This window comes from Gymnodraco acuticeps, unplaced genomic scaffold (assembly GCF_902827175.1).
Source record: "Gymnodraco acuticeps unplaced genomic scaffold, fGymAcu1.1, whole genome shotgun sequence".
NCBI classification, from domain to species: Eukaryota; Metazoa; Chordata; class Actinopteri; order Perciformes; family Bathydraconidae; genus Gymnodraco; species Gymnodraco acuticeps.
Window position 1 is genome coordinate 853,186 of NW_022990016.1, and position 11,680 is coordinate 864,865.

The 11,680-nt window shown below is 41.6% G+C and overlaps 1 protein-coding gene across 1 annotated transcript in view; it reads right to left on the reverse strand.

The window, feature by feature from the left end:
• LOC117544587 (probable phospholipid-transporting ATPase IH) overlaps nucleotides 1–11,267 on the reverse strand; it is a 47,255-nt gene extending 35,988 nt beyond the window's left edge. Inside the window, 1 exon segment of the mRNA XM_034213773.1 lies at nucleotides 10,819–11,267. Within this exon segment, the coding sequence (XP_034069664.1) occupies nucleotides 10,819–10,857 (39 nt within the window). The 5' untranslated portion in view covers nucleotides 10,858–11,267.
• Nucleotides 11,268–11,680: the final 413 nt, after the last annotated feature.

Consider the following 11,680-nt stretch of genomic DNA (forward strand, 5'->3'; position numbering starts at 1 on the left):
CTCATTTATCATATATGAAGAATTCATTTTCAAACATTGATTAAAGCCAATCTTAAAATGATTTAACAAACGCCTGTTTGAGACTCCTCAGTGCACACAAAAACATAACTTGGAGAAATAAATAAATACGGATATGTTATTTAAAACCACCTCGAATATGTTGTGTTAATGTTATGAAATGTTTTCTCATAAATGATGCGGTTTTGCATTTATATAGGTTGTACGAGCATGGTTTTATATACTACCATGTTTAATCATGTTTTATGCCGTTTGCTAAGACTTGATAAGTCGCTCATAAAACACAGGAGGTATGGAAACTAAGAACACCATATGTGGTAAATTGTACAGCTAATATAACACAACACATTAGTTGTATTTCCTTTAACTGGTGGATATAGAGTTGCTGCAGTGGAGACGCTGAGCACAGCTGATCGACAGCTGGGACACAAACCACCAAATACGAAAACATAATTCAGATCCAGTCGTCATGACTCCACTCCGGAGGGATTCCCCGATCATTTCTTACAGTTTCTCATCAAGGAGGTGTCTCCTGTCCCCGGTACAAACACACTGCCTGAGGAAGGCTATGAGTATTTGTTTTGTCATTAACCTTTTTCGGACCACTTATTTATTTATTTTGGTGACGATCCGACCTCCATGCTGCTACTCTGGTTCAAACTGCATCCACCAAACAATATGATTTATCTCGACCTCCCCAAAATAACCAAAATCTGACACGGTGTGAGATGTCTTTTTTAGCTGTTCTGTCGTCATTTCCTGCTATCTTCTTCATAAAGTCAGTCAGAATGAATGAATGAATGAATGAATGGGCGTTTCTTTGACTATTTATAGGCAAATATGGGCGTTACGTGAAGCCCGCAAAAGCTGCACCGCATTTCGAGTCGATTGTGATTTATAAAGGGAAACCGGCGTAGGAAGTGCTGTACGGACTTTCCTCGCCGGTACGCAATGTTTGGTGAATCGGAAAATGTCGGAACATTTCTGTACCTATTTTTTGGATTTCTACTACGTAAGCAACCTTCCCACGTGAATCCTACGCACGGCGTTATAAATGAGCCCCCAGACAATACACAGGGAGGAAAACATGACAAGGAGAAAAGCAAAACACCCACTACCAGACACACAAAACTAAAAATGTGACACAACCAGTGGCGGCGGGTCATTAGGGGCAGGTGGGGCACAGCCCCACCTAGTGTCAGAAGAAAGTATTACAAATAATGATTACAAAAAAATAAAAAAAAATAAATAAAAAAACATATAAAATATATTTTAAGGTCATGTTTAATAATCTGATTCGTCTGTACATTTCTGTTTTAGTCTGTGTTCTTCTAATTAGTGTCTAGAGTGCCGTTTTGAGCTGTTTAGAGCCATGTGGGACAAAACCCGATCCTGCCCCTCCCTCTCACAGTCTAAGTGAACGGTGATTGTAAAAACTACACTGCGCATGCTCAGAGTATTTTTCTATTGAATGTGTGTGGCAAAAAAATAATGACCGTAGGGGCAGAGTGCTCCCATCCCCACCATACGTCATCTCACATAATTCAGAATTGATTGGCTGTAAGTACTCACGTGTGCAGTGCTGCGAAACGTCACGTGTAGTTTGAAGAGGAGACGAGAGAGCAGCATATAGCTAACATCACCAGCGATTAAAAGAAGTAAAAAACTGAAAGAAAATGAATGAAGTTGACCATTTACTGGAGCACACATTTGAGACACTTAGCCCACCATCCACCGGATTTCCAAATGGTCCAGACTGCGGGCAAAGTTAAACGTGGGTTTAACGCTGAGTGGTTTGCTAAAAAGAAATGGCTAACGGCGAGCATCCAGAAGAATTCCCTCTTTTGCTTTCCTTGCCTGCTTTTTGGTGAAGATCAAGGTACTTGGTCGAGGACAGGTTACAAGGACTTAAAGCATCTTTCGGAGAGGACAATGAAGCATGAGAGCAGCAACAGTCATTTGGAAAATGCCGTAAAATTGGGATTACTTGGAAGGGTGAATGTTGCAGCTCAGATTGACAGCGCCTACAGACGCGGCATTGATTCTCATAATAGGAAGGTGGAAGAAAACAGGTACGTGCTTGGTCGGATCATCACCTGTATTAAACTGTGTGGGAAATATGAGACAGCACTGCGGGGCCACAACGAGTCGGCGGACTCTCTGAATCCAGGGATATTCAGGTCAATTTTCGAGACAATGTGTGAGGCTTCAACGGCACTACGAAGCTCAGCTTGTTTTCAAAGGGACATCAAGCACCATACAGAATGAACTCTTGGACTGCATGTATGATGTGTACAGGGAGGAAATAGCCAAGCAAGTGGACAACACATCATTTGTTGCCGTTCAGGCCGACGAGACAACCGATGTCTCCTGTAAATTGCAAATGGTGATTGTGCTGCGATACATTATGCCTGACCTCACAGTTACAGAGCGTTTTTTGGAGTTTGTGGAAGTAAAGGACAAAACTGGTGTAGGTCTCTCTAACAGCATCAAGGCTGTTCTGGAACCCCTGAAGCTGAAAGAAAAGCTAATCGCTCAGACCTATGACGGGGCGGCCGTCATGAGCGGTAACGTGCGCGGGGTACAGACGGTGATGAAGGAGACGTACCCAAACGCTCAGTTTGTTCACTGCTACGCCCACCAACTGAACCTGACCCTGCAGCAACTGTGTTCAGCAAGGATGAGCATCCTGAAGGGGTTTTTTGCAGATCTAACTGCTTTTTCCACTTTTTTTCTCCGGTGCTCCAAAACGTGTTGCAGCTCTTGCAGAGGCAACACAGAGACGCATCCCACGGCCACCGGCTGTGAGATGGAACTTTAAAAGCAGAACTGTGAACGCGGTTTGGGAGACCCGAGATGCACTACTTCAGTGTATGAAGCATATACGCGCACAACCAGGATGGGATGCGGTCACCATAAGTGAGGCATACGGCCTGTCAAAGAAACTGCGGGACCGAGCATTTATGCAGCTCCTGGAGTTTTTTTCGTTGCTTATGCCAGAAGTGGATGTTCTATACAACACTCTGCAAAAACGAAGCATCGATGCACCTGGGATCAACAGCGCGCTCTGCCGTTTCAAGGAAAATGTTCAGAAAATGAGGCAGAAAACTGATGCATTGGCCGCCACTGCTCATGATGGAACAGACGAGCCAGGCCGACGAGTCAGCAGCACAGCGCCGGTGATGAAGGAGGCTTGTGACACAGTCATCTCACAGGTGGAACAGAGGTTCTCACAGAGTGACCATTTGATCGCTGCAAAGCTTGTTGACAGCTCATTCTTCCCACAGCATGTCCTGTCATTTCCTACACCTGAGCTTGACTGCGCCGTGAAACTGGCCTGCGTTGGGAAACAAGGAGAAGTTGAAGTCTAAGCTGACCACGCTCTACCGCCACAGTGAGCTTCACACTGGAAACACTGCCCTGTCTCTGTTGAAATCCATTCACGAGAACAACTTGGAGGAAACGTTTGCTGAGACTGTTATTTTGGTCAAAATAATAGTGACAACTCCGATGACGACATCCGAGTCAGAGAGGAACTTTTCCACCCTCAAAAGGATAAAGACTTTCACTCGCAACACCATGGGACAGCCGCGACTTAACGCATTGGCCATGCTTTCAATTGAAAGCCAGTTGATCCAGCAACTACAGGACTTCATCCCCAAAGTGATAGACACATTCTGTCAGAGGAAGGACCGCCGTGCCGCTTTTCTTTTCAAGTGAGCCTTCAGCTTTGGTAAGTTCATTTATGTCATATATTTTGTTGATCTTCTGTGTTTTGCCTCTGCTGGATCGATTGATATTGTGACCTCGATGATGAGTGTCTGTGTTTTCCTTATATTTACAGTCTATGGTGTTTTAATGCTAAAGCATTACGGTTGTTGTTATTGTTAAGAATTACTTTGTGATGGTGACCTTTACTCCATGTATGAAGGTGCATTACTATGACATCCCCACGCTGTGTACGTAAATGTATGCGCTCACAGTGTTGCTCCTGTGGTCTTCAGTATGTAATTTGACACTCCCCCCTCTCTCTCTCCTCCCCCCCTCTCTCTGTCCCCCCTCTCTCTCTCTCTCTCTCTCTCTCTCTCTCTCTCTCTCTCTCTCTCCCCCGACCTCTTTCTGCCCCCCCCAGTTTTGTACACCTAGAAACGCCACTGGACACAACACAAGCATCGTGACAAGAATTATGGATGTGAATATCTTCATCGTGGGAAAGCGACCCTTGACACTGACGCTGCCATGATCTATCCCTATGGTGCAGCTCCTTTTTGCTGCAGAGGTGTAATAAAAGGTATACACCATTAACTGGTCTGATTGAATGGTCATGTCTCATCCCTGCTCTACTGTCCTGCCATGCTGTGCTGCCGGAGCACAGCGCATGTTGAGCAGCATCGCTCATTAACTCCCTGATCAAATGTCTCTGACTGAGCTCTTCCTTAATGAACTATACTCATGTTAACTGTACAGAGGAAGTGAAAACATACAAACCATTATATCACAACAACAGGATGTGGTAGAATTAAGTCAATAGAGTATCAATGTTATGGGAGAAGATTAAATAACATTGGGAACAAATATTTCTGCTTTGAGAGCGTTTAAAAAGTGAATGCATGAAAGTTAGAGAAATTAAGCTCGTTGCTAAAGCTCTTTGCAAATTCACCCTTAACTGATATATTAGTGTTCACTAAGTGGTTGATTTTTAGAGAACACTTCACTAAAAATTAGTTACAATACACAAACTACTATTTATGAAAAATGAGTAGTGATACATATTTACAACTATCATGTAAGGTGTAGCTGTGCCGTAGCTAACTGGACTAGCTTACAAAGCTTATGTTAGCTCGCTAATATAAAGCTAGCAGGGTGGAGGTTAAAATCTGAAAACATCCTTAATATAGTGTATATATCTCACCTGACACAATATAAAATGCTGTTTAATTATGGGGTAAACGGAAAGGTTTCAAAGTCACATTTGATCAATATAACTCAAATGACAAAACATGCTAATAACGATGGCAAAACGCCTAGCTGATTAGCATTGGTAAAGTTAGCATAATCAGGTATTTCCCACTCATTCTAAACCACATGAATATATCAACTCTGAGACAAATAGTTCTCCATGTATTTACAAAAAAATTATATAATAACTACTTTTACAAATAATTGAACAGTTACATTTAAAATGCAATATCATTAGCAGAACTTAAAACTGTTATTTTTGGCAGTTGTTAGCACCAATTAAAAAATATTTCTATATATCTATTAATAGAAGCTGTGGAGTGTGTCGTAGCATTGAGCAAAGATAAAAGGAGCCGTGAGACCTTGATCAGCTGAAAGCAGGTCGGCTACCTGTTCAACATGCACTCACTGCTTCTCATTGCCATTAATCACCATAGCAACACAGTGCGAAGCAACAGACAGCTAAGCTAACGCTGCACGTTCATAATGCAAAGGACCACACGGAGGCATCATTAAGTGAAGACTGGAGATCAAACGTATGGGATTTACTCATACATTTAAAGCTGAAAAACTGGATTTGACAAGAGATTATAAAGCTTTAAGAGAAATGTATTATGTATTATTAATGTATTAAGTATTTCTGTTCCAGACAATGTCCTCGTGATCTTCCTTGGGCTTTTATTTGGTTCAACTTAGACTTTTTTAGACTGTATTCTCTGTGGACGATCCTTTTTTTGGAACAGGATGAAAGAGTAAACATCAAAAGCAGCAGTGAGGATGAAACTAATGAAGCAAGGAGAGGGAACGTAGCTCACGGGGAAAAAGGGAGCATCAGTCGCTATTATGATGATATTATATGGGGGAAAGTGCCACAACAAAAATCACATTATGTTGGTTGGAAATAGAGATGTAGTGACCTTCAGACGGCAGATACCGCCTTAAACGCTTAATGACAAAAACCACAAGACCCCAGTGACGCAAATAATGAAGTACCTGCAGCAAAATCCAAGGATAAAAAACATGAAAAGATAACTATAAAATGACGACATTTGTATTCTGTTGTTGTCCCAGCTTCCGCTCCCACTTGACTTGCTGTGATCCAACTGTTACATAAGTCTTTAATCCAGCTGTGCTACTTCTCCTCTCCCCCTCCCTCTCTTCGCTCTCCTTTTCTCCCGCCACCGTAATCTGAATCCTAAAAAAAAAAAAACCTCTTCCTCATTTTATCTGCTTTTAACACCGACAACATCCTAACACAGGCTTGAAACGGTGTCTTATAATTAAACCTCTTTGTCCAGGGTTGCGCTGCAGGAGAAAAATAAGTCTTTTGATGCAGATGCTTTGCTGTCTCTCTGAAATCAGCAGGGAAAAGCTTTTCCCCAAACACAAAATCCTGTGTGTTTTTGTCACCTACAGCCCCTGTCTTTCTCCTGGTCTCTAAGGGGGGCTGCAGCCAAGAATAGACTGCCCTTAACCGTTGGTAGCCGCTAATGTAGCAAACAGAGATCCAGCAGGTTGTGTTCTGCCTTTCAACACCAGCCGGGGGACTCAAAGAGCTGTAAAGTTGCTAGAAACCTTTCCAAAGCCCTTCAGCACGCCGGGACTCTGCTGGCAGCCATTTGATCAAAGAGAGACACGGCTGGCTTTTCCCTTTTATCTGCTGAGGTTGTGAGAGGTCTACGCAAGAATAGCAGTCATACATTCAAAGATAAAACGCAAAGCAGGGTGAGGACTGAGGGGGGGGGGTAAGGGTGAATCAAGCTGCAGACAAGAGAAGCAGTGGAAGATATTAATATTGTTTTGTGAAAGTGATAAGGTACATTTTATAAATAAGAGAACATGTTTAAGCCCCTATAAGATAATGTGTATCTTTAATAAGACCAACGGCATCTTCCTTATCTAGATCCTGACCTCATGCATTTCTTACGCTTTGTGCCCGTCTGAGGCATCACGCCGTGGCTATTATTATTATCAGGCGACAAATAGGCACTAGAGACAAGGGGGTGGACCCATATAACACACACACACACACACACACACACACACACACACACACACACACACACACACACACACACACACACACACACAGGCACATACAAGATCTGTTCAAACCACATGAGATAATTTTTCAAATAAATCTATTTAGGAAATAAAGTCTTCCTGTTATGTCCTGTTCCAGGTATCTGCTGAGATAGCAGAACAAAAGTACACACACATACACACACCTATTATACTGTATATCTTATTGCATGAAGGCTTAGCCATTATTTTATGCCAAAAGACAAAACTAACTACATTTAAACTTCATGCGTTGAAAAACTCCATGACTTCGTATTTCTCTTCACAAAAACGATGTACTGAACTGTGCAGGCTCAATTCACTGGTAACTTTTCTTGGAACCGAAAAACAGGCTTATACGTTTTCCTTCTCATTATGAAGTCCTGGACTGAATGGAACTGAATAATTACAATTTATAAAAAAAGGTTACGCTCACTTCACAGTGACAGCTGAAGCACCAGATGGTCAAGATGACGGTTTGACAAATCATAAAATTATCTCAAATAAAAAACAGAAGTCTTGTTTGAACAGATGCCCTAGCAAACCATCTTCAAGTATCATACCGCCAATATTTTTTGGATGTCTAAAATGTATAGTTTACTTCCAGACTTATGCTTAACTAGATTTTCTCTTTTATTGCATTTAATTTTTGATAAACAGTGTGTCTTTACATTTAAACATGTATACACCTATTTTTTCACAAACCTGTGTATATTAAAGCCCTTTTTATTTGTAAAATTGTCCAGCTTGTTGTCCTTGTTCCTAGCTGTTTTGTCAATTTTTGTGCAACTTTATTTAGAGGAAAGCAATACACTCGAGTAAAACTCCTTGTATACACTTGGCTAATAAAGGTGATTCAATTATTTTAAATTGTTTTTTTTATTTTGAATGTTTCCTTATTTTAGTGTCAAACATTGAATGCCTGTTTCCATCTTCATAATATTTGTAGGACACAAATGGCAACACTGGAAATAACTTTATTACAGTATCCTATCCCCCAAAAAAGTATAATATCAAGACATATATATATATATATATACAAATGTACTCAATAAACAAAACCAATTACAAGCAAAGCAGAGTTTGCCTAGCTTGTGCAACACAAGTGAAAAAGCCTTATTTCCTTCACACAAAAATAGTCCAAAACAGTTATAATAAAATAACAAAATAAGAAGAGAAATGCTCATAAACGTGTCCGCTGCATGGAGTAAAGTTATCAGAAGTATATCCTTTCATGCCTGAGGAAGCTTTACTTTTTGAAATAGCTAAATAATTAAAGTATGTGTGGCTTCTTTTGGGCAGTGACCTTGAAGGGAGTTTATTGCTCTCTCTGTCCGGAGAAAAGGCCTCTTGCTGATCACATGTTAATCACCCTGCATGATGTAATGTTTGTTCTTCTATGTAGCCTCATTAAGGGAGCAGCTGTTCAGAATATGACGGGGTTAATGGAGGGCAATACAAGTAATAAGACGTCCAGATATACATCAAACATCCCTCCAATTCTGAATCAATAACTGGATAATTGAATTAATGATTAATCCCTTGTCTACTTAACAGTGTTGCAGAGGGATGAAGAAGGGTGAGGAATAAGGGGCGTGTTCATTGACCCTCGCCTCCTTCTCCTCCTCCCCTCTTCTTCACCCGTGGATCTGATTTCCCCTGACATTAGTCCTGCACACGCGCACGCGCGCGCGCACACACACACACACACACACACACACACACACACACACACACACACACACACACACACACACACACACACACACACACACACACACACACACACACACACACACACACACACACACACACACACACACACACACACACACACACACACACACACACACACACACACACACACACACAACACACAGATAGTTATCTCCCAGCACCTGAGGCAGGTGAGGTGAAGGGTCTCAGACTTGGAGCAGATGTGAGGACCCTCGGAGGTGCCCACTCTGATGATCATCACCAGACCTGTCACCTTGTCTCCCTGCAGACACTTCCTTCTCTAATTCAGCCGCCCCGCCAGCAGCTGCTTCCTGCTCCGGCTGATGAGCGGAGACTGCTGATGGCAGCGATGTGTGTGTGACACCAGAACAACCAGTAATGTAGTTACAGCTCACCATCATCTGCTCTGTTAATATGTGGACATTTCCTGCTATTAGACAGATCTCTGATAACGAATAATGATAAGGACGCTCGTGTTTTCTCTTGTGTTTTCTGCAGCTAGTTCAAAACAAAGCGGCACACCCTGCTAACTTATATCTGTGGTGGACAGTAACTAAGTACATTTACTGAAGTACAATTTAAAGGTTCATGAGTTTTTCAATTTCTTGCAACTTTATGATTCTACTCCATACATTGCTACTACACTGTATTATTGTTTTCACTTCATTTTCCTGATGTCTTGAGGTACTTTGAAGTTTGTGTTCCCAATGTCCCTTAATCAGTGGTAAAAAAAAAAGTACATTTAATCAAGTAATGTACATAAATACAACTTTGAGGTACTTTACTTAAGTATGTATTTATCTGAAAGTTTCAGTTACTTTGAATATTCAGATTAAGATTAATATTATAAAATATAATAACAAATAATTGAACATGAATAATAGTAAATAATAAGCCTTTTTGAAAAAAGAACGTTCAAATCTGAAAGCAGCACAACGCATTTCTACTGTATTAAAACTTATTTTACTTTAATTAACTATTTGAGTATCCTCCCCTGATTATTATCAATAGTATGCACTGGTCTAGACTCTTAACTGGTTAAAAGTTGTTGACAGGATGATTGCTACACTTGTACTTTGAAGATGGATAGTTCAATCATAAATAGTCCAATTAAAAATAAAAACAGGATTTAGAGTCATATGCCACCAAACAGGCAACAAAGAAACAAAAAAGCTGGTTTTAACTCCCCAAGGCAAACATTATTTTCTTAAAACACAAAGTTGTTTCGCGATGCAAATATGGAATTATTTACCTCTGACACTGCCTAACATCAAAACATAAATCAGTGTTTCAAATGAAAACATCTTTAAGGGATGCTATAAATATAAGGATTTGTATTTTTGCTTGGAACTATGTTGAGAAAGTCATTAGTGTAGGTTTGTACATACATATTAAAGGCTTTTCTCTTATGCATGTCTTATGTTGGCTATCTCCACTGTTTATTACATGTTTTTAAATGTTGACCCCAGGACACCCTTGGTGCTTTATAATAAACCAAATAGTGAGAGTAACAACAACTTTAAAACCCTTCTAGTTTAACCTAGCAACTTATCTCTCTATCAGGCTGCAGGGGAGTAAAAGCAAGAGTAAAACTGAGTACCAGCCAGGCCTCTGAGCTCTATGAGTCCTGAGTGGGATTTATTTCCTCTGCAGAACCAGGGGAAGCCATGTGATTGTTGATAGTGTGCATTGCATATTGTAGCTCTCACGAAAGCAATTTAACTGGGCCAGCCAAGTTAATTTCTATTCTGCACATTCACCGGCCATCCCTGCATCTGTAGCCACTGGCACATTCCCCATTCAGCTCCACACAAACATTGTAAAGCTCACAGCCAATGGTCTGCCAAAGCTTCTCAGTGAAATGTTTATCATTGCAGATGAGATGCACATCACCCTGTGCGTGCACTCGCTGCCCTGTGAAGTCAGTGTGGTGCAAGTTAATGCACCGAAACAAATGTAATATGTATCATGCACTACTGTACATCCATGCACCTGCAGACACACAGCTACAGTTGTGACAGTGTTGACAGACGGGGCCCTTACGTATCTGCTGATGATGTTCCGGAGCTGGGTGAAGTCCATCCTTAAGACGGCTCCGGCGGCGACTAAACTGCAAAACGGAGACGCTCTCCTCTCCTCGGTTCTCTTCGTAAACGCTACCTAATTTGGATTGTTCCACCAGGATCCATCGCTCTCCACCTCTGCCGCCGCCACCGTGTCTGAGATAGCGAAGAGCAGCGGGCTCTCAGTCGGCTCTTCTGATTTTCATGGCATCCCCGGGAAGAGCCATGCAGAGACCGAGCGAACACACCGACCCAAAGCCGCGCTGCTGGCTACATCTCCGGGGGAATTTCACCGACCTCCAAACGTCTGGGCGGTGATCCCGGTTACTCCTCGGTTGTTTAACTGTGTTATTCTAGCAGGAGACGGTCCCTCATGGAGGCTGTGTGTGTCTGACTCCTGTGTTACAGCGGTGGCCCTGTCGGTGTAGCGGCAACACTCACCCGTCAGATGACTACGCTGCGCATGCGCACTGGGGTTGTCCCTCACCTCGATTGGAGTACATCTGAATACTGCACTGTATGATCACACACACACTTGCTTCAATCTAAACATCTAAAGTCATGTCAAAAGATCTGAGAAAAACTACAGAAGTCATAATATGACTTTAATGTTGTTTATTTATATTCTTATTTTAAATACTGTAAGCTAATATTGAGATCATTCATTCAGTGGGTGGGAACAGTACTCAAATCGTGTACTTAACCCTTCTCTTGCGTTTCGGGTCAAAAGTGACCGAGTGACTTTTTATTATAAATATTGTGTTTTTCATCCAATTGCCTCAATACCTTATAGGCTATTATCCTCCACACTAGGCCTCAGAACATATACAATTGATGATCAC